General features: G+C 36.4%; 1 protein-coding gene across 2 annotated transcripts in view; it reads left to right on the plus strand.

The window, feature by feature from the left end:
• WRN (WRN RecQ like helicase) overlaps positions 1–26,282 on the plus strand; it is a 142,027-nt gene that overhangs the window by 97,019 nt on the left and 18,726 nt on the right. For both annotated transcript variants that reach the window (XM_054497957.2, XM_054497956.2), the window contains 9 exons: positions 3,630–3,771; positions 12,664–12,834; positions 12,915–13,009; positions 13,862–13,937; positions 14,781–14,854; positions 18,291–18,366; positions 18,602–18,714; positions 21,236–21,350; positions 25,527–25,658. In XM_054497957.2, coding sequence (XP_054353932.1) covers positions 3,630–3,771; positions 12,664–12,834; positions 12,915–13,009; positions 13,862–13,937; positions 14,781–14,854; positions 18,291–18,366; positions 18,602–18,714; positions 21,236–21,350; positions 25,527–25,658 — 994 coding nt within the window. The remainder of the gene's footprint in view (positions 1–3,629; positions 3,772–12,663; positions 12,835–12,914; positions 13,010–13,861; positions 13,938–14,780; positions 14,855–18,290; positions 18,367–18,601; positions 18,715–21,235; positions 21,351–25,526; positions 25,659–26,282) is intronic.

Here is a 26,282-nt window from a genome sequence, read left to right on the forward strand (position 1 = left end):
TAATAAGTTTGATTTATCAGATACATAGTATATAGAGCCCTAGACCAAGCAACTATAGTAGTCTATCTCAAGTATTTTTACTTCATGACCCACATAGCAAATGATATGTGTATATAACACACTGGGCTAATTGTCAGAGTTCAGTTTCTGTCCAAAACCCTAAGATCTGGAGTGATTAACCTTTCAGCACTCTTACAACTCACTTGTTTGTAGCACACTGATTGCGAAGCACTGAAAGACTTCACTCCTCAAACATACATGGAATATTTCTAAAAACTATGTATTGGGCCGGGTGCAGTGGCTCATGCCTGTAATCCCAGCACTTTGGGAGGCCAAGGCGGGTGGATCCCGAGGTCAGGAGATTGAGACCATCCTGGCTAACATGATGAAACCCTGTCTCTACTAAAAATACAAAAAATTAGCTGGATGTGGTGGCGGGCGCCTGTAGTCCCAGCTGCTTGGGAGGCTGAGGTAGGAGAATTGTGCGAACCCGGGAGGCAGAGCTTGCAGTAAGCCGAGATCACGCCACTGCACTCCAGCCTGGGCAACAGAGCAAGACTCTGTCTCAAAAAAAACCAACCAACCAAACAAACAAAAAAACTAAAAACAAAAACAAAAAAACTGTGTATTAGAGCGTGGGTTGGCAAACTATGGTCTGTAGGCCAAATCTGCATGCTGTTTTTTTTTTTTTTTTTTTAAATTTTTTTGACATAGGGTCTCACTCTGTCACACAGGCTGGAGAGCAGTGGTATGACCATAGCTCACTGTAACCTCAAATTCCTGGGCTCAAGCAATTCTCTCGCCTCAGCTTCCCAAGTCAAGTAGCTACAGGCATGCACTACCAGGCCCAGTTAATTAAAAAAATTTTTTTTTGGTAGAGACAGAGTCTCAGTATGTTGCCCAGGCTGGTTTTCAAACTCCTTGCCTCAATCAGTTCTCCTACCTCAGCCTCCTAAAGCGCTGGGATTATAGGCATGAGCCATCACGCTTGACTAATGTTTTTGTAAATAAAGTTTTCTCAGAACACAGCCATGCCTTTTGTTTATGTGTTATGTAGGGCTGCTTGAGTTAAGTAGTTGGCTACAAAGCCTATCATGGCCTATAAAGCCTGAAATACTTACTATCTGGTCCTTTATAGAAAGTGTTTTCTGACCCCGTACTAGACTAGCTTGTCTCAAAATTCTTCAATGAATTTGGAAGTTTTCTCACCACATTTTCTGACCATAATGCATTTGAGTTAGAAGTAAATAAGCGGATAAACAATAAAATTCTCATGCATTTGGAAATTAAAAATAACAATTCATATTCAAAGAAAAAATCAAACTGGAAATTAAAAAAAATTTTAAACCTACGGATAACTACATTAATATGCATTAACATTTTTAGAACTTAGGGATAGTTACAATGATATACATTAAAACCGGTAAGAGACTGGGTGCGTTGGCTCACGCCTATAATCCCAGCACTTTGGGAGGCCGAGGCTGGGGGATCACAAGGTCAAGAGATTGAAACCATCCTGGCCAACATGGTGAAACCCCGTCTCTACTAAAAATACAAAAATTAGCTGGGCGTGGTGGCACGCGCCTGTAGTCCCAGCTACTTGGGAGGCTGAGGCAGGAGAATTGCTTGAACCTGGGAGGCGGAGGTTGCTGTGAGCCGAGATTGGGCCACTGCACTCCAGCCTGGCGACAGAGCGACACTCCGTCTCAAAAAAACAAAAACAAAAACAAAAACAAAAACTAGTAAGAGGGCCCAGTGGCTCACATCTGTCATTCTAGCTCTTTGGGAGACTGAGGAGAGAGGATCAGTTGAGGCCAGGAGTTCAAGACCAGTCTGGGCAACATAACGAGACCCCATCACTACAAAATTTTAACAACAACAACAAAAAAACTGGTAAGAGGCAACATTGAATAGTACTTTGTGGGAGTTTGATAGCTTGAAATACTCATAATAGAAAGGAAAATTAATCAGCTAAGCATCTCACTAAAGAGATTAGGAGAATAAACCTAAGCATAGTTTTTTTTTTTTCCCAAACATTATTTTATCTGGAATATTGAATGCATTCTTATTGCTATTTCAAAGATACTTACTCTAAGGAAAGCAATTGAATTAGGTAGTTGAACTCTATAGTAGATTTTCTTTAATGAGTCCTTTTGTTCTCAACCTACTTAAATAATTCTCATTTGAATTTATGATAATTTCAGATCTACCCAAAGGGTGACTTAGGAATTTAACTTCTAAATCTACTTAAATGAAAGGTTTATAATCTTTGTGTCATATTTTACAGTCATTAGCGTTTAACAATTTATAGCATAGGATTTGGGTTCTTTTTTTCTTCATTTTAAAGAAGTTTATTTAAACAAGACACTTGACTAAGGGAAAACTATCTTGGAGTTATTATTACTAATTTATTTCTACTTAAAGACAGATTGCCCCACAAGTAACAGCTACATAAAAACAGTTGTAAAATTGTCCTTGGTTTTACAATGATAAATGAAAAACATTAAAATTCTCTAATTGAACAAGGTATGCAAGGATTTTTATATTGTTTTTTGCTAAAACTGTGACAGCAAAATAACATCCTGGAGTATAAAGGCTGAGGCAGGAGAATGGCTTGAACCTGAGAGGCGGAGGTTGCAGTGAGCCAAGATGGGGCCACCACTACACTCCAGCCTGGGTGACAAGAGCAAAACTCTGTCTCAAGAAAAAAAAAAAAAAAGAAAGAGAAAGTTGCAATTTGGTTCCACCACATCCTGACTACATAGTTTTCTCTATTCTTTCATTTTCCCCTTCCTACTCTTTTATTGCACATAAAGTAACTGGTGTATGTCCACAAGCACATTGCTTTTCTTTTCTTTCTTTTTTTTTTAACTAAATGGCCAATATGTTTAGATTGACTTCAGTGGAGATGGGGTGGGGAAAAGAAGCATTGGTTCTGTGAAAAGACTCCCTTTGTCCCCTAGTGGCCTGCTCATTCAGCTCTTATCTTTATCTTAAACTGCACCACAGTTTAAGATGAACCTTCAAATGAACATTATCCTTGTTCTCAGTCTTGACTTTCCTTGGGCTTTTTGTGGACCCTGGTGAGTGTGGCAGTCTCCTCAGCTGCTGCTTCACAAAAGAGGTACCAGGTCTGCCCCGAATGAGTGAGCCCCTAAACAGGACCAGGAGTGGCAGAAGAAAGAGGCAGCAACTGAGATGTGTTTTTTCTAAGCTGAAAGGCTTTTTTTTTTTTTTTTGTGCAACACACCTTTAACACTAAAGTCCAATATTTATATAATCGGTCAAGTAAGTGGAGCTGTTCTAGCTGTAAATACAGCAACTCTGCTTGCTTGTTCTATTATTAACATTATTCCTTTCTGTGGTCTGAGGCGCCTCCCATGAAACTTGCTTCTAGGGCACTAGAATTGAGAACCATCAACATAACATATCTGTTACACTACAATAGTTTATTTTTCATATTTTAGATACTTTACATACTCGGGTATAATGAACTTTATTCGTAGCTTCTGAAGCAGTTGGCACATTTGAGTTATTTTTTACTTGGCTAATTGTTATGTTAAATCTTTTGATTTCTAAAGATACATGCCTTTGCTAAGCTTTCTTCAAATGTTATTATTTTTATTTAGATTGGATAATTACTATTCCATGGATGACTCAGAGGATACATCCTGGGACTTTGGTCCACAAGCATTTAAGCTTTTGTCTGCTGTGGACATCTTAGAGGAAAAATTTGGAATTGGGCTTCCAATTTTATTTCTCCGAGGATCTGTAAGTATATCTGTGAATTCCCTTCATAGATCTTCTTTTACTTCTATTACACTTTTCTTCAGAGGTTTGCAGTATTATGATTGTAGCTTTGACTTCAGATGGGTGACTAGGAACTCATAGAGTCTTACTAAGTTCCAGTTAAACACTACATTCATTACTTTGGATAAAACCCGTGTGTATGGCATCTTCTGCTGTTTTCATGTTCAAGCCGATGTTCAGCTCTGCAGCTCAGTCTGGAAGCACTGTGTTAGTTTATCACATTGCATTTGGGTGAATCCCTAGACTAGTCTTGCTTAGGATAATTAAGAAAAGTTAACTTTCATTGTATCAAGGGACAGGTAGAACAAAATTGTCCTTTTGTCCAGGAAACTATTAAATTCTTCAAGGAAAACTTTAGTTATAGGGATTATTTTTTTAAATGTCTAATTTCAGTAACAATATTTGGGACATATTTATTTTTCCTTCTGTTTCCTATCAGAAGTATTTAAAGTTATAAGAAAATTGTGGTTTTTGCCTTTACTAATGAATAAATAATCAATTAAATTCAGCTACTTTTTTTTGGAGTGATTGATGTTCCAGTATTCTTCTAAACAACCACGGGTACAAATGTGAATAAGATAGGACCCTTGCAGTCCAAGAGCTTGTTCTGTAGTCCTTTCCTTTATATGATTTTTTCCCCTGATTTAGAAGTCTATAAAGCAAAGCTAAGGATTACACACTGATATTGGCTGAATAAATCAAGAGCAAGAGATAGGATACTTTGCAAATATGCATATTTATTAAAAATATACTTTAAAATAGAGATTAAAATTCTCGTTTTGAATGTAGAATAGGTAAGCATTTATTTGTGAAATGCTCGAATGCTTCATGTAAATACTTTCTGAGTTTGTATTTTTAGAAAGGAACATATTGGAGGCTGAGGCAGGAGAATGGCGTGAACCTGGGAGGCAGAGCTTGCAGTGAGCCGAGATCGTGCCACTGCACTCCAGCCTGGGCGACAGAGTGAGATTCCGTCTCAATAAAAAAAAAAAGAAACATATTTATTAAATTAGTTGTGAAATATTTTTAGTGAAATATATTGAAAACTTCTGTTGATTTTTCATGTACTGATGTTTTTAGATTCTAAATGGAGTTTAAAATTTTGTTTGTAAATCACAAGTTGGATTAGAAATTTAATAGTAGAAGTGTTGCCTAAGGACTGTTTTAGGTGCTGTGAGTGAAACTGTCTGTATTTTTTATAACAAGAATTTTAGTTGTAAGGGACAGCTTAAATATAATTGAGATCTATGACAATGTATTCTGTCTCTATCACCTTCAAAACCTGTGTATCCCAGTTGAATGTATAATTTATAAAAATTATTCTTATTTTAATTTGGTGTAATCCCACCATATCCAGTATCAACAAATAAGTCTAAGTAGGCTCCTTGACAAACTTGAACTGGCCACAAGAGAGATCAGATTTCACCTATTAAAAAACCAAATCAGACCACTTGCACTGACAGTCTCTTCTGGGAGTCCTCAAATTAAGAAGTTTATCCTTTGTGAAATATTACACTACCCTTGCTAGATAAAACTTTTCTAAAAGTACCACTTAATGAAAATCTGTAGACACTAAATGCAATGAAAATAAGGCAATGTTTTTTTTTTCTCCCCATTTCAGTGATCTTGGTATCCTGGGATATTGTTTTTAAAATTATCATTATAATTCCTTTGAGAATTTAGTAAAATGTTCCCTTTAACCAACTTACGAAAAATTAATATCTTTGTACATGATTTTGAGCTGTAAAATAAACATTTTAAACTGGGAATAATTGGAGTTTAGTTAAAGAGATAATGTATATAAATTTATAACATATAGTAGCAGCATATAATTCTCTCTTACACAAGATTTTTCTGAATAGTATAAACAGTTATGTAGCCTATCTAGGAGTTTGTGAATAGAGTTTAAAATTTTGTTTTGAAGCTGCAAGTTTGATTAGAAATTAAACAGTAAAGGTATTACTTAAGGAACTTTGTTTTAGCTGTCTGAACAACCCGCTATGTAAAAATCTTTAAACATTCTGTATAAATATGTGATAAGATATGCAATGACCTTAATTTTATAGATTAGAAAATAAAAACACACTCATTAATTTGCATAACTGAGAGATTAAGTGAAACTTCTCTTCTGATCACATTAGCAGAATGCCGCCAAATCTTGTCGTAGCACTAGAATTAGACGGTGGTTTTGATAATGCATGATTTGACTATAGACATTTGTTGAAACTATTGGTAGTTTCAATCACTCTTGTAATTTTCAAACTATCTAACGGGAGAGGGTTATCCATCCTGTTTTCTAGACAAGCTGTTTCATCTGAATGAAATGTATTCCTAGAGATAATTATCACTACTTCATCTTTTGGTTTTATTTTGCACATAGAATTATAGTTCACAATGACTTTCTGAAGCTCTAAAGTTGCAGCTGTGAGCTTCTTTGGCCTGTAGGGACTGGGAAAAAGCACCCCCGTCCTCCCCCAACCGCCCCCCCCAAAAAAAAAAAGTTAAAGTGTTTTTAACAATAGCTATGGGCTTTTTGTAGTTTAAGAACTTAGGAGTTGCCCAGGCTGGAATGCAGTGGTGTGATCATAGCTTGCTGCAGCCTTGAACTCCTGGGTTCAAGCAATCCTCCCACCTCAGCCTCCAGAGTAGCTGGGACCACAGGTGCCACCCCACCCAGCTATTTTTTTTATTTTTTAATTTTTTTGTAGGTATAGGGTCTCCCCATGTTGCCCTGCCTGTCTCAAACTCCAGGGCTCAAGTGATACCCCCCACCCTTGGCCTCCCAAAGCACCGAGAGTCACTGTGCCAGGCTGAGTTTAAAATTTCTTGAGTTGGAGTTTATGGCTATTTTTTCCAGTAGTTATTAAACGTGTATTTTTGTATAAGGCACTGTATTACATTTTGTGGGGGGATTCAAAGCTAAATTAGATGAGATGCATCATCTATTATGGAAGATGTTACTTAAGAAGAAATGAGTGTAATGTAGCAGAGAATGAGTTAAGGGACATGTGAATACATATAAATGCTGTTGAAGTTCTGAAGAGAGAGTGTTTAGAGAAATTAGAGGAGTCTTTGTGAAGGTATCACTAGAACTTCCTATTTTTGTGGAATATATAGTAGATTTTGGTGTGATACTGTGGATTTGGACATTCATTCAGAGAAGGAATGAGGGAAGAAGGGTGGAGAAGAATGTGGCATTCACAGTACAAAAAGCAATTATGACTTTTAAAGAAGTTAATATGGAGAAGTGGCAAGTCTTTTCTTCTTTCTTCTCTCCTCTTCTCTTCTCTCTTCTTTTTCTTTTTTCTTTTTTCTTTTTTACTCTGTCAGATACGGTTGTAAAGAATTTGCTTTTACCGGAAACTGATACGTTGGGTCATGTACCCTGGCCAGTCAGTTCTCTTTATTCTAACACTTACCGATCAGTTAGATTTCCACATTCCATGATATGTCAGTTTTGGTGACCCTTATTCTTCCACCTGGTTTATAAAGGGAAAGAATGTGATATGTCACCCAGGCTCTGGAGTACAGTGGCATGATCATAGGTCACAAAAGCCTCAAAGTTTCCAGTTCAAGCGATCCTACCTCCTTGGCCTCCTGAGTACGTGGCACTACAGGTGCATGCCACCATGCCCAGCTAACTTTTTTGTAGAGACAGGGTCTCCCTATGTTTCCCAGGCTGGTCTTGAACCCCTGGCCTCAAGTGGTCTGCCCACCTTGGCTTCCCGAGATATTGGGATTACAGGCGTCAGCCACTGTGCCAGCCTGAAAATTTCTCTTTTTGAGATGGCATCCCACAGAAGTATACCTGCTTAGAGCTAACACTGGCAAAAAGACTATTTAACCCTATTGCCTTATTTTACTGTAGTTGAGATTGAGTTAAACTGAAAGCTGAATGACCTGTCCTAGGTCATACTGTTACTTTGTGCCAGAGTCAGGATGAGCAAATGGATTTCCTGCCTGCTAGTCTAGTGTCTTTTCTATTTATTGTGCTGTAACATACAGTTTTAAATTTGTATTTTTATGCCCAGTGGACATGGTAGCTCACACCTGTAATTTCAGCACTTGTGGGAAGCCAAGGTGGGGGGCATTGCTCGAGACCAGGAGTCCAAGATGAGCCTGGGCAACATAGCGAGACTCCGTCTCTACAAAAAAAATTTAAAAATTAGCCGAGTGGTGATGTGTGTGCATGTAGTCCTTCTTGTGGGAAGTTGAGGTGGGAGGATCGATTGAATCTAGGAATTCAGGACTGCAGTGAGCCATGATTACACCGCTGCACTCCAGCCTGGGTGACAGAGCAATACCCTGTCTCAAATGAATGAATGAATGAATGAATGAATGAATGAATGCCCAAATCCCTAAGCTGTGTTCTGTATAGCAGCTTTCTCATCATAGGCAGTTTTTACTCTTATCAGTGGACAACCTACAAAATTAACTGAACACTTAAGCAATTAACAGAGGAGGCCTTGTTCAGAGTGAGAAATCATTAAGCATTTCTTGTTGAAATTTCTTACTGTACTCTGTTTTAATTCTGTTTTTTTTTTTTTAATGTTACTTGTTTTAGTTTGGATTCCTAGTTGAAAAAGGAATATGCTTCCTTTAAAACAAAGATACTCTGCTTTAAAGCAAAGGTGTAGCATCCTCTTCATGGTGATTGCCATGGAAACAAGACAATGTAAATTTATTCAAATAGTACACAGTTTTCATAGTTATTGATCATGAGGGGAAGGGACAGTTAATCCCTGCTGATCAGATAAAACCTCATTGTTGCATACTAATAAATGGTTTTTTTATGCTTATGAAAGGAAAAGCCAGAAGTGTAACTTTTAGTGTTTAGAGAGCTAGTGATTCTAGTTAGGGAACTTAATACCTTTGGTGTTATTAGTTTGCAAGCAATAGAATCTACTACTACCAAGGTAACCCCTAGCAGACGTAGAGTACCATTAACAAGTGTTCCAGGGAAGGAAACCCACCTAGATACCAAGTCATGCTTTTTACTCTTAGATTAAGAAATTCAGGTCGAGTTAAAGGATCAGCTGTTAACTAATAAAAAGCAGATTAATATTACGGAGCCAGGCTTTGTCCTGGTTATGGACTTAATCTTCACAGCATCCTCAAGAGATAAAAATGAATATACCTGCATATTAGATGAGGAAATAGAAGATAAGTAACTTGCCAGAGCTATGACTTGAACGCAGGTAATGTAGCTGAAGAGCCCCCACATGTATGTATATTGGGTGTGTGTGTGGGGGGTGCGTGTAAGTGCTTGTGCATGCATGTGGTATAATAAGAAAAAATTAGCATTTATGTCTGTAATCCCAGCACTTTGGGAGACCGAGACACGGGGATCTCTCAACCCCAGGAGTTCAAGACCAGTCTAGGCAACATAGCGAGACCCCACCTCTACAAAAAAAGTTTTAAAAATATTAGCGGGCATGGTGGAATACACCTGTAGTCTCAGCTGCTTGGGACGCTGAGGTGGGAGCATCCTTGAGTCCAGGAGATTGAGGCTACGGTGAGCTATGATGACCTCTGCACTCCAGCTTGGGTGACAAAGAGAGACTGTGTCTCAAAAAAAAAAAATTAGAACTAGTTATCTGGAGGCCTGTGTTCTAGTCCTAGCTTTAGTATGGCTACACAGTGACACATTAGGCTACCATTTAACATCTTTGAACCTCTGATAATTTGTTAACAGTATGGGTAAAAATGACTAAGATAGATCAAAGAGCTCCAACATTCCCTCCAGCTCTGAAATTCTATGATGTTTTATCTTATTTTACTTATAAAAATAAATTATATTATGTATATTTAAAGTATACAATTTGGTGTTATGGGTTACCTATAGTAAAATGATTACTATAATGAAACTAATTAACATATCCATCATCTTATATTGTTAACCATTTTTTTGTTTTTGTGGCAAATGCAGCTGAAATCCACTCATTTAGCAGGAATCCCAAATACAGTACAGTTGTATTAATTGTAATTCTCATGTCGTACATTCGATCTCTAGACTTGTTTATGCTACGTATGTTTGACTTTTAAACATTCTACTCAAATCAACCCTAAGTCAGGGTTAGCACAGACAGGACTTGTTAACAAGGAAGAGGGTGCCACATTGTACCTGGGTGTTTATATTTCTCTAAATCTTGTTCTGATTATATTTTAATAAATATAATCATCAGGACACTAAAATTCATTCCTTAGCTATTAAAAAATTCTATTCTATTGTTATTGTTAAGATTTAGGAGAGCGTGGTACAGATTCTCTTAACTATGCCTATCAGAAGCCTATGTTTTAAGTCCAATATATAGGCACTGCTCTGTTTGTCTCTGTCGGGAACTTACCCTGCTTTACCTAATTTCATCCCAGCTTCCTTTTTGTGAAAGATCACCCTTGCTTAGCCTATTTTTTGGCAAATCTACACCTTAGAAATAGTAGTAAATGACATAAGCATATTAATATTTATGATGTGATTTATTTTTGTTTTCAGTCATATACTTGGGAAGATTCTCAAATATTAAAGCAATGTATCTTTACATTTAAGTATGTCGTTCTTGTTCTGTTTTAGAAGGCTTGTATTCACATTTTTAACATTCCAAAAGATAAACCTGTAATCATAATGTTTTCATCAATTCAATAAAACCAATATGTTTGTAATAGAGAGCCCTATAGTTGCCTTAGCTAAGTTTGCTGCAACTCATTTTATATATTCTTTTAATTTTGATCCCTGGATTTTTAACTGATTATTAAACCTTCATTAGGATATATGTGAAATGTAAAAATGTTGAGTTATAATCTGCCTTTTTCTAAAATTTTATACTGCATTTTTATATAGAAATTCAAATTGCTCATAATCATTCTAGTGAATTTAAGCAGAAAGGTATTTATTGCTAGGTATTGAATGGCTTATAATATTGTTGACAAGGTTCCACTGCAAAGTAGTTCACCAAGGGAGCTGTGGCCTCTTCTGTGATGAAGAAGCCATCTGTCAACTTGGGAAGCTTCCACTACAGCACCTAACCCCAGACTACATTGAGTAGGAAGCTGTAATAATCAGGAAGCTTCTACCTTTGCATGCTCTGCAAACCAACGTGAACCTGCTATAATTTGTAACCACAAAATGGATGCCTGTTGATACTTATGAAGCTCGTCATTGTATGCTGGGTTCTTTGCTAATACTTTCTTATAAAAATTAAATACCTCCACAGTCATGCGTGCCAGCAGAAACAGCAGAGGAGTAGCCTTGGCTTCACTTCCTGCTTATACCTGTCATGCAAATATACAGAACCGAGAACCCTAGCTGAAAGGGAGTTTGAAAACTAGTATTTGTATTGTCCCAGATTCTGCAGTAGAAGAATTCATAGTAGATGGAAGTTAGAATGACTCTTGAATTACAATCAGCCGCATTCACCACAAATATATTAAATAAGAGTAACTTTCCATAAAGCTCTATGTTTGTATACTTCTTTGTTTTTTTGTTTTGTTTTGTTTTGTTTTGTTTTTGAGACAGGGTCTCACTCCGTTGCTCAGTCTGGAGTGCAGTGGTGTCATCATAGCTCACTGCATTCTCGATCTCCTGAGCTCGAACAATTCTCCTGCCTCAGCTCCTGCTTCAGCCTCCTGAGTAGCTGGGACAACAGGTACAAACCACCACACTATGTGGGTCTCACTGTGTTGCCCAGGATGGTCTCAAGCTCCTGGGCTTAAGTGATCCTCCCAAAGTGTTGGGATTACAGGCATGAACCACTGTGCCTGGCCCATATACTATATATATTTAAAGTAGTATTTAAATGTGTAGGATGAATGAAAGAGGCAGTAAGAGGACAAAGTGAATGAAAAAGTACTTTTATAGGGAGTGAAAGCAGGAGAGTCCTCTCTGTTAGAGAACAACAGAATTGCACATGACAGACTAGCTTTCATAACATTTCTAGAACTTGATCGCTGTGAAGAGCCTCCCATAGGAATTCTCCCTTCACTTAGGAAAACATACCTTAAAACCATCAGCTGTTTAGCATGCACCTGCTTTTCCTGGTATATCTTAGTGAAGCAGCTAAATTATAAATGATTAAGTAAATTTTGCAGTGTATCATGTGCAAAAGCACAGTAAAAACAAAAATGCATTGGAAGCTGTGAGTTGTTGCACTGCACTCATGGATGAGTAGCTATTGGTTCGCATTGCAGGTTTTTTTTTTTTTTTTGAGATGGAGTCTCGCTCTGTTGCCCAGGCTGGAGTGCAGTGGCGTGATCTCGGCTCACTGCAAGCTCCAGCTCCCAGATTCATGCCATCCTTCTGCCTTAGCCTCCCGAGTAGCTGGGACCACAGGTGCTCACCACAACACCCGGCTAATTTTTTGTATTTTTAGTAGAGACGGGGTTTCACCATGTTAGCCACGATGGTCTTGATCTCCTGACCTCGTGATCCACCCGCCTTGGCCTCCGAAAGTGCTGGGATTACAGGCATGACGCGTTGCGTTTTGTGTAATTCTCATGGTTCTAGTCTCGAGCTGTAGGATTTTGATCACTGTTTCAAACAATAATGTGAGTTTGCTAAGAGGTCTAAATAACAAAAGCTAAGTGTTCCAAACACATATCCAAACCTATACATTGGGAAATGCATCTGAATTATATGTGAAATTTCCTGCCATTATTTAAGACACAAAAGGAACATTATTTTGATAATGTATTTGTGAGTTGAGTGTTCAGAATGAGCATGATGGGTATAACATTTTTATAGGTTTTTAAAGTTGAAATTTAGTGTAAATCCAAAGAATCAATAGACAAGTCTGTGTTTTACTTAACCTATATGTTTAAATTAGCATTTTTAGATACTGATTTTATTCCTAATTTCAGAATTCTCGGCGTCTTGCCGATCAATATCGCAGGCACAGTTTATTTGGCACTGGCAAGGATCAAACAGAGAGTTGGTGGAAGGCTTTTTCCCGTCAGCTCATCACTGAGGGATTCTTGGTAGAAGTTCCTGGGTATAACAAATTTGTGAAGATTTGCACCCTTACGAGAAAGGTAAACAGTGTAGGAGTCTGCCTGTTTGACTTAATTTTGTTTCCCACTCTGTATTAAAATATCCTTTTTGCTTCTAATAGGGTAGAAATTGGCTTCATAAAGCAAATACAGAATCTCAGAGCCTCATCCTTCAAGCTAATGAAGAATTGTGTCCAAAGAAGTTTCTTCTGCCTAGGTTCATTTTTCAGTTTTTTTTCTTGTAACTTCTGGGTTTTTTGTTGCTATCTATGAGATTCAAATTACACCAGTTTATAGGCCTCTCACAAGTAAAATGAATTACCTGTTTGTTTTTGTATGCCTATTTTAGTCAGTTTGGGGGAAGGGATCTGTGAGGAAAGGATAAGTCATAGAGCACTCTTCTTTTTTAAGAGACAGAGTCTCTCTGTGTCGCTCAAGCTGGAGTGCAGTGGTGCGATCATAGCTCACTGCAGCCTCGATCTCATGGGCCCAAGTAATCCTCATCCACCTGAGTAGCTGGGACTACAGACATGCACTACTATGCCCAGCTAATATATTTTAATTTTTTATGTAGAGACAGGGTCTTCTTGCGCTTCCTAGGCTGGTCTTGAACTCCTGAGCTCAAGTGATCCTTCTGTCTCAGCCTCCCAAACTACTGGGATTACAGGCATGATCCACTGCTCCCAGCCAGAACATTTTCTTGGTTGATGGGAAGTAGCTGACCATGGTATTTAGAAAACTTCTTTCTCATTGATTAAAGAAGCAGTATTGAAATCAATGCGGAGGAATCCATATATCGTATTTACTTCTTGTGTGTAGAAGTGGAAAGGGAATACATTTGTTGCTTACTTTTTTGTACCTTTACATGCGATTGGTCACTTGTGAGTTTTTTCTTTCAAACATCTTAAAGCTTCCAGAGTTTTTTCTGGAAAAAAAAAATCAGTTTTAAGAATCACTAGTTCTAAAAGGGTAATATCTTATTCATCTTTCTGAGAGTGGAGTATCATGATTCATGAATTAGACACTTGCATCTTAACATTTGAAATAATTTAATTTTATTATTTTTCAGCTCGAAAACTGTATCTTCAGGCACCAAAGAGCATTATTATAATCAAGTACCAGTTGAATTAACTACAGAGAAGAAGGTTTGTTTTAAAGAAATTGTTCTGATTTATTTCATTCTTTATTGATTCAAATTCTGTTTAAAATTTTATATTTTAATTCCTTTCCAATTAAAGAGAAAATGGCATATATAACAAAGCATAAAATTTGGCAAGGGAAGTGATGTGAACAGACTGAAATTTATGGTATATAATTTCTGGGGCTAATAAAGAATTGGAGGTATTTGAGAAAGGAATTAATTTGGGTTCTTTTAAACCTATCTTCTAACTCATTTGGCTTAGAGTATTCACACGTTATAATACTTACAGTTGATCAAAAAATTGATTCCTAAGTGTTCTTATTAAAGACCCACACACACACACACATACATTCTTTCTCTCTCTCTCTCTCACACACACACACACACGCACACACACTCACATACTTTCTTGCTTTTTTTGATCTAAGATCTTAGATAACTATTACAGATTAAATACTAATCCACTGGCAGACTTCAGCTAATTAGAACACTGGAATAATAGGCAAGCATAGTGAATTACATTTTCTGGTGAACTTTTTCTGCTTTATTGAAGTATGCAGAATGTAATTGAATTGTTTTTATAAGTTTGCACTTGCTATATCTTAGAGTATTCTTTTGATGATTTATTTTCTGTAGTTTTGGAAGGGATAAGACATTGGAATGCATTTCTAACTACCTTTAGAACTTTAGAAACTGATAATTTAGGAGGTTATTTTCAGGTGATTAATTTGACAGCTTGATTTGGCAAAGAAAAAATTGTGATTTTGAGATTTTTGTATCTTATTTTCTTCACATTTAAAAGTCTTTTGAAACTTTTTTTAATGGACCTTTATATGTTTAAATGCAGTCTAACTTGGAGAAGTTATATTCTTATAAACCATGTGATAAGATTTCTTCTGGGAGTAACATTTCTAAAAAAAGGTACAGAGTTCCATATTTCTATGTTCTATACTTACTTTATGAGTACTTTTTTTCTAAAGAGAGAGAACTGTCAGATGTTGGGCTATTTCATTGGCAAAAGGAAGTTAAATTTAAAACATAAGCTTTTCAGTATTAGAATGATCAAAGTGAGCTATAAAATAATAATGTTAATTTAATAGCTAACACTTCTTGGATATTACTGTTTGTCAGGCATTATGTTAAACGCTAAGAACTTTATATGTGATATCTCATTTAATTCTTACAAGAGCCTAACAGCTGTTATTATTTATCACCATTTTATAGTTGAAGATACCAAGGGTTAAGAAGTTGACAAACTTGTTCAAGAGCATACAGCTAATGGCCGAGCTGGCTTTCAAATCTATGTTTGTCTACCTCTAGCATCAAGACACTATTTATTTTTCTTTGTATGAAATATATATAGGCATACTTTGCTTTATTGTGCCTTGCTTTATTGTGACTTGCAGATACTGCATTTCTTATAAATTGAAGGTTTGTGGCAACCTTGTGTCAAACAGGTCATATTAGCCCCATTTTCCAATAGCACGTTCTGTTGTCATGTCTTTGTGTTATATTTTGGTAGTTCTTGACCGGCCATTCACCATTTCTCTCCCTCTCCTGGGGCCTCCCTGTTCGCTGAGATACAACAAAATTGAAATTAGGCCAATTAATAACTCTATATTAGTCTCTTAAGTGTTTTTTTTTTTTTTTTTTTTTTTTTCTGAGACTGAGTCTCACTCTGTTGTTCAGGCTGGAGTGCAGTGGCACAATCTCGGCTCACTGCAACCTTCACCTCCCGGGTTCAAGCCATTCTCCTGTCTTAGCCTCCTGAGTAACTGGGACTACAGGCGCCCCCCACCATGCCTGGCTAATTTTTGTATTTTTAGTAGAGATGGGTTTTTGCCGTGTTGGTCAGGTGGATCTTGAACTCCTAACCTCAGGTGATCCGCCCGCCTTGGCATCCCAAAGTGCTGGGATTACAGGTGTGAGCCGCTGCGCCTGGCCCATCTCTAAGTGTTCAAGTGAAAGGAAGATTCACATGTCTCTCAATTTAAATCAAAAGCTAAAAGTGATTAAGCTTAGTGAGGAAGCCATGTCGAAAGCTGAGATAGGCCAAAAGCTAGGCCCCTTGCACCAGTTAGTTTGCAAAGGCAAAAGTTCCTGAAGGAAATTAAAAATGCTACCCCAGCGAATACACCAATGATAAGAAAGCAAAGCAGGCTTTTTGCTGATATGGAGAAAGTTTTAGTGGTCTTTATAGGAGATTAAACCAGCCACAACATTCCCTTGAGCCAAAACCTAATCCAGAGCAAAGCCCTAACTCTCTTCAATTCCCTGAAAGCTGAGAGAGGTGAGGAAGCTGCAGAATAAAAGTTTGAGGCCAGCAGAGGTTGGTTCATGAGGTTTAAAGAAAGAAGCCATCTCCATAACATAAAGTGCAAAGTGAAACAGCAAGTGCTGGTATAGAAGCTGTAGCAAGTTATCTGGAAGATCTAGCTAAGATCATCGATGAAGGTACCTGCACTAACAGACTTTGAATGTAGACCAAATGCTTTTTACCAGAAGAAGAAGCTGTCTAGTACTTTCATAGCTAGAGAGAAGTCAATGCCTGGCTTCAAAGCTTCAAAGGACAAGCTGACTCTTGTTAGAAGCTGATGCAGCTGGTGACTTTAAGTTGAAGCCAGTGCTTATTTAGCATTCTGAAAATCCTAGGGCCCTTAAGAATGATGCTATATCTACTCTGCCTTTGCTATATACATGTAACAACAAAGTCTTGATGATACCTGTTTACAGCATGGTTTACTGAATACTTTAAGACCATTGTTGAAACCTGCTTAGACAAAAGATTCCTTTCAAAATGTTACTGCTCATTGACAACACTTAGTCACCAAGATCCGTAATGGAGACATACAAGGAGACTAACGTTGTTTTCATGCCTGCTCACTTAACATCCATTCTGTAGCTCATGGATCAAGAAGTAAATTAACCTTTCAAGTATTATTATTTAAGAAATACATTTTGTAATGCTTTAGCTTCCATAGATAGTGATTATCAGAGACAGGTTTTTAAGAGGTTTTCCAGAAAACCTTCTGGAAAATATTCACTTTTCTAGATGTCATGAAAAATATTTGTGATTCAGGAGAATAGGTCAGAATATCAATATTAATAGGAATTTGGAAGAAGTCGATTCTCATTAAAATCAAGAGTTTAGTGATAGACATACTGAGTTTGGGATACCTGTGGAGTAGTCCAGAAATTAATTTAAATATATGGGCTTAGTGTACAGAAGTGAGCAGGGTGCTTATATATGAATAAATATTATTTTAAGATATATTTAAATTTTCCTTAAAATAATACCTATACTTGATATAAAAAGTTAATTGGAAATTAGTGGCTTATGACAAGCATATCAGCCCACACTCTTCCCAAATCCACTTTGCTCTTATTCATAGAAGCTGTCATCTTCAAATCTTCCAGCTGATTTCTCTGGCGTGTGCCTTCTTATTTCTGAATGACACGCTTAGAGTACTATTTTTTTGACTTAGCAATTTTAGAAATTTTCTACTCATCTCCTATTATGGTAGATTTCCCCTCCTTCATTCCTCCTCCAATATAATTATATTTCGTCATATTAATAATTTGTTTATATATATTTTTAATATAATAACATGATAATATTGTATTTATATTATTATAACTATACAAATATTATATCTATACTACTAACCCAACCGTGTTATTCTGGCCACCACTACCTTTGTTTTTTTCCTTGTGTTGGTGATTGTCTTTGTTTTCTTTTCTTGGTTTTTAGTATTCCTTTTACTAATTTTCTTTTTTCCTGTTGCAATCTCTCATTATTTGTTTACTCATTTGGAGTGTTCCTTGACTTTTATCCCCTCTTACCTAGTGACATTTTAATTTCAGTTGTCAAATTTTTAATTTCTAAGAATGCTTCTTGTTCTCTTCTTGTTTCTTCTTCCCCACCAGCCAAAAATCTATGATGTTATAGCAAGGATCATACATTGTATCCCAGTAGGTTAAGAAACCTTGGTTAAAATCTGTTGTATCCCAGTAAGTTAAAAGACATTACGTGTCATCTTCAGTATGGATGAAAGAATATTTCCTTTCAAAAGCAGTTGCTTGAGGAAGAGAATGGGACAAATGCTCTTTTTAAAACACACCAATTTTATGATGAACTCAAATTGCAATTTTAGCTTTACCATTATAATGAATGTATTTGATCCAAAATGTTTAAAATCTAGGCTGTTGTCATTTAAATAACAAATTACCTTACTGGTATCATGAAGAATAAATATTTGTACTGATTTGGAAAGACATTCTCATTTAGGGGATGAAATAGAAAGTAAATGAGGAGAAAGAAAAGCTTTTATTATTTATTTTCTTTTAAATATTTTAGTATCATGGTACAGTCACCAGAAAAATCTTACAGTTCCTCAGAGCCTGCTATTTCGTCACAAGAGCAGGAAACTCAGGTAAGGCTTTTGTAAAAAGGTAATTAGTTTATGATAGGGTAGTTATGATTCTATGCATGCTTAAAATTCTGTATTTTGCCAGCATTTTAAAAATTGTTCTTAAGCTAAGAGTCTGAGTTTATATTTCAGTTTATATTCATTCTAAGGAAAAATGTGGTATCTGAAGCTCTAAAAATAAAGGATTAGATCTTTTAAGTACATTTTAGAAAGTGTTGTTTCTTTGTTTTTTGTTCAGATTGTGTTATATGGCAAATTGGTAGAAGCTAGGCAGAAACATGCCAATAAAATGGATGTTCCCCCAGCTATTCTGGCAACAAACAAGATACTGGTGGATATGGCCAAAATGAGGTAAACTATCTTTTGCATGTGTTCTCATTTATTTCCTTCTAACAAAATAGATTTGGAAAATATATCTAAGTTGATAATATGACCATAGCTTCCACTGTCACATCTGGGAGGTGACTTAGATTCCCCCTGCTGCGATGCTTATCTCTTTGCCAAGCTTTAGTACCACGTTTCTATATGAATAAAAACCAGTTACATTTTCAGCAATCATATTCAATATTTATAAAATCTAACTCATTATTTACCCACCCTGCATTTTATCCAAATGCCAAAACTCCTCTTTTTGGATTCTGTATTTTTGATTATCATACCATCACACTCCTAGTCAGAGGTTCCTAATGCTTAAAACCTCTGATCCGAATTTTCTCTCCTCCAATATAAAACCCCTTCCTCTTCCTCTTCTTCTTCATTTTTTTTTTTTTTTTTTTTTTTGTCTGAAGACATGTCTCACTGTGTCGCCCAGGCTGGAGTGTAGTGGTGCGATCACTGCTCACTGCAGCCTTGACCCCCTGGGCTCAAGCTATCCTCCCACCTCAGTCTCCTGAGTAGCTGGGACTACAGAACATGCCACCATGCTCAGCTAATTTTTGTATTTTTTGTAGAGACAGGGTTTTGCCATATTGCCCAGGCTGGTCCTGAACTCCTAAGCTCAAGCAGTCTTCCCGCCTCAGTCTCCAAAGTGCTGGCACTACAGGTGTGAGCCACTGTGCCTGGCCTCTTTTTCTTATTTAAATACTTTTCATACCTTTTGTAAAAGGGGTTCCTTGTTGCCTGTCTATGCCTTCCTCCTCCTCCTTAATGACACCACGTTAATTCTGACTGTTTTCCCTTGGCCTGTTGCAGAAGCCTCTTAACAATTAACCCTTCATTCTCTCTTTCTGTTTCATCCGATGTATGAGTACCAAACTAAATCTTCCTTTATCATATCTTACTTCTGCTTAAATGGTTTCTTTCTAGCTTAGAATTCAAGGCCCTCCATTTATGAACTTAAACTTACTTTTCCATCTAAGTTACAAAATTTGAAATGGTTTATCTTACCTGAATTGTTTATCACTTGCTGAAGACCCGTTTTCAACTTCCATATTTATTTACAGTGTTGCTTGTCCTTGTAGTTTCCTTGATTCCTCAAAACTCCTTTTAAGAAATTCCTGAAGGTCTCACTTTATTACTTTCTCGCTTTATTACTATAAAGACTATGAGAAGGTCTTTCATGATCTTATCAGCAAAGTAATTCCTCTCTCTTGAATTCATAGAGGACTTTCAGATGAATTCTAAAGATGCTTCTGTAGCACTTACCACACAATGCTATATTTTATTTTTTTGTAATTAGTGGTAAGCAAGTATTATTATATCTTCCAGATTTTAAACTTTGAATAAAGATACTAGCTCCTCATCTTTTTGTGTGTCTCCTGTAGCACCTAGCACAATGCCTCATAAACACGAGGTGATCATTAAATATTTAGAAGAAATTATTTCCCAAGAATAGTTGCTTGGTAATTGTATTTGTCTTTTGCTTCCTTTTAAAAAATTGTTTCTATCACTAAATTACATCCAATAGATGTTACTTGAGTGCAGAATTTTCTAATGGCATTACACAGTGCTACATCTGACACTAATTCTTTTGTTAAAAAATAAATATTCTAAGACCATACTTTAATCGAGATTTTTTTTGTTTTTTTTTTGGTGACGGAGTCTCACTCTGTCACCTAGGCTGGAGTGCAGTGGCGCGATCTCGGCTCACTGCAACCTCCGCCTCCCGGGTTCAAGCAATTCTCCTGCCTCAGCCTCCAGAATAGCTGGCACTACAGGTGCGCGCCACCACCCCTGGCTAATTTTTTGTATTTTAGTTGAGATGAGGTTTCACTGTGTTGTCCAGGCTGGTCTTGAACTCCTGAGCTCAGGCAATCCACCCACCCCGGCCTCCCAAAGTGTTGGGATTACAGGCGTGAGCCACCGTGCCTGGCCCAGAGGAGATATTTAATGAAAAAGAATAATCATTAGATTGGCAGATTTTTAGAAGGAGAGCATCGAATGGGTTCTTGGATATTGGACACAATAAGAAATATTGAGCTAAAAGTCTGAAGGAATTGGCAGACATACTGTTACAGGTAAACACTTTGTAGAAGAAAATAATGAATGAGACTTTCTTTTGAGATTTTCTTAGCCTCTTAGTTGTTCCCAGTTAGAGCCTCATATTTTTCCTTTTCATGACAATAAAAATAATAATAAAATCAGTAATAAAGTGAATATATGAGATGTTAACCTGTTCCTTTACGACAATGTCCTGTTTACCAATTAACAGTGTATTTTTGTGGTGATGGGGGCAAAACAAATCTTTAAATGGTGGAAAGCAAAGAAAGAAGTTATAAAACATGATTAGTTGTATTATACGTTGTTTTGGTTGTTGGAAAATCTATACATTTATTGAGAGAATCATTATGAAGCTGAACATCAGCTATATTGCTGGAGTGATACTGTTTCAGTGGTTTCTTGACCTTTTTGTTGTTGTTGTTGTTAAACACAGACCAACTACAGTTGAAAACATAAAAAGGATTGATGGTGTTTCTGAAGGCAAAGCTGCCATGTTGGCCCCTCTGTTGGAAGTCATCAAACATTTCTGCCAAACAAATAATGTTCAGGTAAAATACTGTGGTTTGCAGGAGCTCTTAGAGAATAAGCATTTTTTGTAACCATTTCAAAAGTACCCTTCAGAAGCAACATTTGCTCACTTTATTTGCATTTCCATACTGGACACTTAGAAAATGAATTAAAATTGTTTTTACAGTCAATCTGTTATAAAAACATATCAGTTATCTACTTTTAAAGATGATACTAAAAAGTAGTTGTCCAGGCTGCTGATGTCTTTCTATTTCATTGGGAGGTTTTGTTTTTAAATTGGAAACATTATTTTAGGTTGATAAATTATAATTTTTACATTCAGATGTGGTAGTTGGAATTTAAAGCTGGGAAGTTATCCTTGCTATGGGTTGGTCAGGAGCTCAGCCACTTTCTTTTGGTTTAGCATCTTCTCTAATCTCCCTCCCCTTCCAGAAATGCTGTCTTTTGATAATAAGTGGATTTCATATTATTCTCTTCAGTTTTAATAGTGTTTCCTTCATATCCTTTTATTATTGCTTGTTCTGCCATGAGTGACCATTTCCAGAAATGTCATTTGGGATTTTCTCTAAACTCCACGTAGCAGACTCTATGATGCGTACTCTGCAGAAGGTGAGGCAGTGGGAGGTAGAGGGGAGACTACTGGACTAGGAGTCACGGAATCAGGACTTTAGTTCTTCCTTACAGTTGTTCACCTGGTGAACCTGCACATGTCCTTTCATTTCCTTGGGTCTCCATTTCCTCAGCTACACAATGGAAATGACACTTCCTCCCCGGCATCCAGGAAACAACAGATGACATTAGAAAAATAGAAGACATGGGATAAGTATAAAACGTTGAAAGAGTTAAACACATTCAAGGCAATATTAAGGGATTATTTTTTACTTCCAAGAAGCTCCTGGAAGCTTTGGGCAGGCACAGTTGGATCCTACTTTAGAAAAATCTTTCTCTAACTATAAGTAGAAAACCCTTCTGCTTTTTGAATGTAGCATTTCCCTCTTTTGATATAGAGTATCTTTGGCAACTTTAAATTTTCTTTTTCATACTCTTATATAAGACATCATGTGAAAATTATTTTTTCTTTCTGAGTTTTTGGAAATGAAAGTATAATGTCTTAATAGTTTGAGAAAGAATATCATACCTACCAGCGGTAATTGAGTAAGTTCCCTCTCTTTGGACACTTGACAGTAGTATCTTCTTTCATGAATTAGTGATATTATTTAATAATGAATGAATGATCTCTCCTAACTCCCCTTCAGAAGAGGAAACTGAAGTAGGGGAAAAGGTAAATCCCCCAAGGGATAGGTATGAAACCTTTATGAACCTTCTGGATAGAGAAGATGACTGCTGATTTCTGTGATTAGAAATTATATTTGGGTTATTCTGCAAATTGAAACGATTTATTTAAAAAAAATAAACTTTTAATGTTTATTAAGCAAAATTGTTATTCATGAGTTTCATTAGCCTTTAATATATTTTTTTAAATTTTGAAGTAAAATTTCTTGCTGTTACAATACACATTAAAAATTACAAGTATGACACATATATTAAACACATTAAGATGGCCATATAGGAAAAATATGCTAAAATTTTTTTTATAAATACATTTTTTGAGAATTTTGAGAATTTCTGGAACAAAGTAATGATATAATCCATAAATGTACAATTAAAGGGTTTAGGGATATCCAAAATACTTGGCAAAGTAATCTGAAATAATCCTTTTAGGAAGGTAGGGCAACAATGTGATTCTAGTAAGCAAAAATCTAATCAAATCATAGTCTAGTCCCAGCTACTCGGGAGGCTGAGGCAGGAGAATGGCGTGAACCCGGGAGGCGGAGCTTGCAGTAAGCCGAGATCACGCCGCTGCACTCCAGCCTGGGCGACAGAGCGAGACTCCGTCTCAAAAAGAAAAAAAAAAAAAGACTATATAAACATGTATGGCATAAATATGTACAAATATTATTTATTTAAAAAAAATCCAGGGGTAGGGGCAGGGTAGTTAGAAAATACCTAAGGATATTCATGAAATAATATTGGCTATGAATGACAGTTGATGAAACTGGGTGATAGCCATCTTATTCCCTCGACTTGTGTATATGTTTGATATATCCCACAATAAACCTTAAAAAAAAAAGATGAGTGTCAATTATAGGAAGATATAAATAGAAAAGGCAATAAGGACAAAAGTTGGCAAAGCTTACCTAAGCACTCTTCAGATAAAAAGACATTTTTGCTAACTAGATTTGAATATTATAGTTTAATTGTCAAGGAGAATGCCTCAACTTCATCTTTGTTAAGAGACTACTTAAGGCACTATCAGGAGTTCCCTCATGGCGAGGTGCAATCCCTCATGCCTGTAATCCCAGCACTTTGGGAGGCCAAGGCAGGCAGGTTGCCTGAGGCCAGGAGTTAGAAAACAACCTGGGAAACATAGTGAGACCCCACCTCTACAAAAACAATGTTTTAAAATTAGCCAGGCATGGTGGTGCTAGCCTATAATCCCGGGCTACTTAGGACGCTTAGGCAGGAGGATTGCTTGAGCCCGGGGATTTGAGGCTGCATTGAGCCATCATTGTGCCACAATACTCCAGCCTGAGTGATAGGAAGGAAAAAAAAAAGTGTCTTTGTTATATTCCAAACTTGTTCTCAACTTTCAGGTGAGCTGGCTTCCTATATAACTCTTCTGTAGGACAGAATATACTGGTTGGAGCAAGTGAAACTGTCCAGTTGTATGCCTCATAAATTGATGAATTTGCTTTCTAATATATACACTGATATTTATACGCACATACACATAAAACTAAGTTCAATAGATGGGTAGTGCAGCTCTATTCCCCAAAACCCAACTACCCTGTAACAAGACACATTAGACTTTTGAGATTGCAAGGATGAGGGCTGAAATGCTGGCTTAGACCATGGCATTGCCATAGCGGGGTGACCAGTCTGAACAGCCAACAATGCTTCCTCATAAATACCTATTTTGTCTTGGTGGGATTTCTACAAATTGCAAAATGCAGCTATTCTGAAGCTGTGAAAGAGAAACAGAAACATATAACACCTGGGACTGTTTTATTAGGCCCACCATATGCTCAGAACATGAAATCTCCACTGCTAAGGTTATTTGATTGAAATTATCTTTTGTGTTGATGTGAGAGTTTAGCTCTGAGATTCTTCCACGTGTAAAATGTAATCCCCCAAAAGATTTGGCAAGCACGTTTTATTGCCTTGGGTCAGATAATTCAAACATTAGGCATCATCTATATAGCATGTAAAAAGTAAAACAGAAACATTTATGTTTCTCACCAAGCAGTAAATTAATACTCAACTAATAAATTTGTTAAACTCCCTAATAACAGAGTATGGAAACAAAAAATAAATTTCTTTCCAAAAGAAGAGCTCATAGACACATTTCCTCATATATGTATACATAATATAGTAGAACACATGATAAATAACCTTATAAAAATCATACCAATATCATTCATCAAGAGACGAGGCTCTTCTTTAAACTATTAATTTCGCTTGTTACAGGTTTTATTATGACTGTAGTATGCTGTTTTCATCTACCTTTTATGTGTAGTTAAAAACATAGTTGTCTATCTCTTTACCTTTATTTCAGCCTTTAAAAAGATTACATTATTTTTTCATTAATCTTGTTTTTCAGTCGTTCCTCATTTTTTCTTTTAAACATTTCTTAAGGAACCATATTTAAGATTTTATAGAATACTTAAATTTCTAGTTGGGATGTATAATTTAAAATTAGATATGTAGACAGAGTGTTATGATATATTTCCTTATGATATATTAGTGGTTACAGTACCTAAATTTGAATAGTGATTCTGTTCATTCATTCATTCATTCAATATTCACTTCCAGGGGACTGGGGACTTATTTAAAGACAGAGTGGTTCACATTATAGTTCCTTTTTTTAGTCCTTCTTATTGGTTAAAGAGAAGACTAGGAAATGTTTGCTATTACAAATATTTTATTAAAATTTTGTGTGCTCTAGCATTATTTTACCTTTTTAAATCAATACGTTAAAAATCTAACTTCTTTTTGAGCTCCCCATAAAAAGGGAATTATTTGTTGCTTATAGGTTTAACTTGTGTTATTTTTTTCTTAATGGCTAATTATCATATTTATATTCTATTATTGTATTGGTATTACTGATCATTTGTGCTACATTAAAAATTCTGTAGACAGACCTCTTTTCAAGTACAAAACCTCAAGAAGAACAGAAGACGAGTCTGGTAGCAAAAAAAAAAATATGCACACTTTCACAGTCTATGGCCATCACATACTCTTTATTCCAAGAAAAGAAGATGCCTTTGGTAAGTGTGACTTTCATGTTACAGGAAATTTTTTTAGTTTATTTAAACTTGTGTTTTATCAGCTTTTTAGTATTAAAGCTCTGACTTGGGATCAATTTCCTCCAACCCTACAATAAATCTCAGTTTATCTTTAATTTTAAAAGAGAATGTTGTTTTCTTTTTCTGTTAAGCCTCCTTGTCAAGTAATAGCAGCAGGTTTAGTTTGGCCATGACTATCTTCTAGAGATTGTATCGGGGTACTGATAAACACATTTATAGCTCAGGGATACTGCATCAGCCATATTTTAAAATGGGACTAATAGTTTAAAAACTATAAATATTCACAGTGTTAAGAAACAATCTCAAGATGCATTAAGAAACAGGAAGGTGCAAAACAAAAACAAACGTAAATGTGTGTGCATATGCATGCTTATATAGTCACATATTCTTGTATGTGTACAAAAAATACACACTGGATCTCTGGAAGCATAGCCAAGCAACTGGAAATATGTTTTTAAAAACTTGCTTTTCATTCTATCTCTTCTAGTACTGTTTTGATGCTCTTTGAAAACAATCTAATTGCTGTAACAAATGACCATACGTAGGCCGGGTGTGGTGGCTCATGCCTGTAATCCCAGCACTTTG

Source organism: Pongo pygmaeus, chromosome 7 (assembly GCF_028885625.2).
Source record: "Pongo pygmaeus isolate AG05252 chromosome 7, NHGRI_mPonPyg2-v2.0_pri, whole genome shotgun sequence".
Lineage (NCBI taxonomy): Eukaryota > Metazoa > Chordata > Mammalia > Primates > Hominidae > Pongo > Pongo pygmaeus.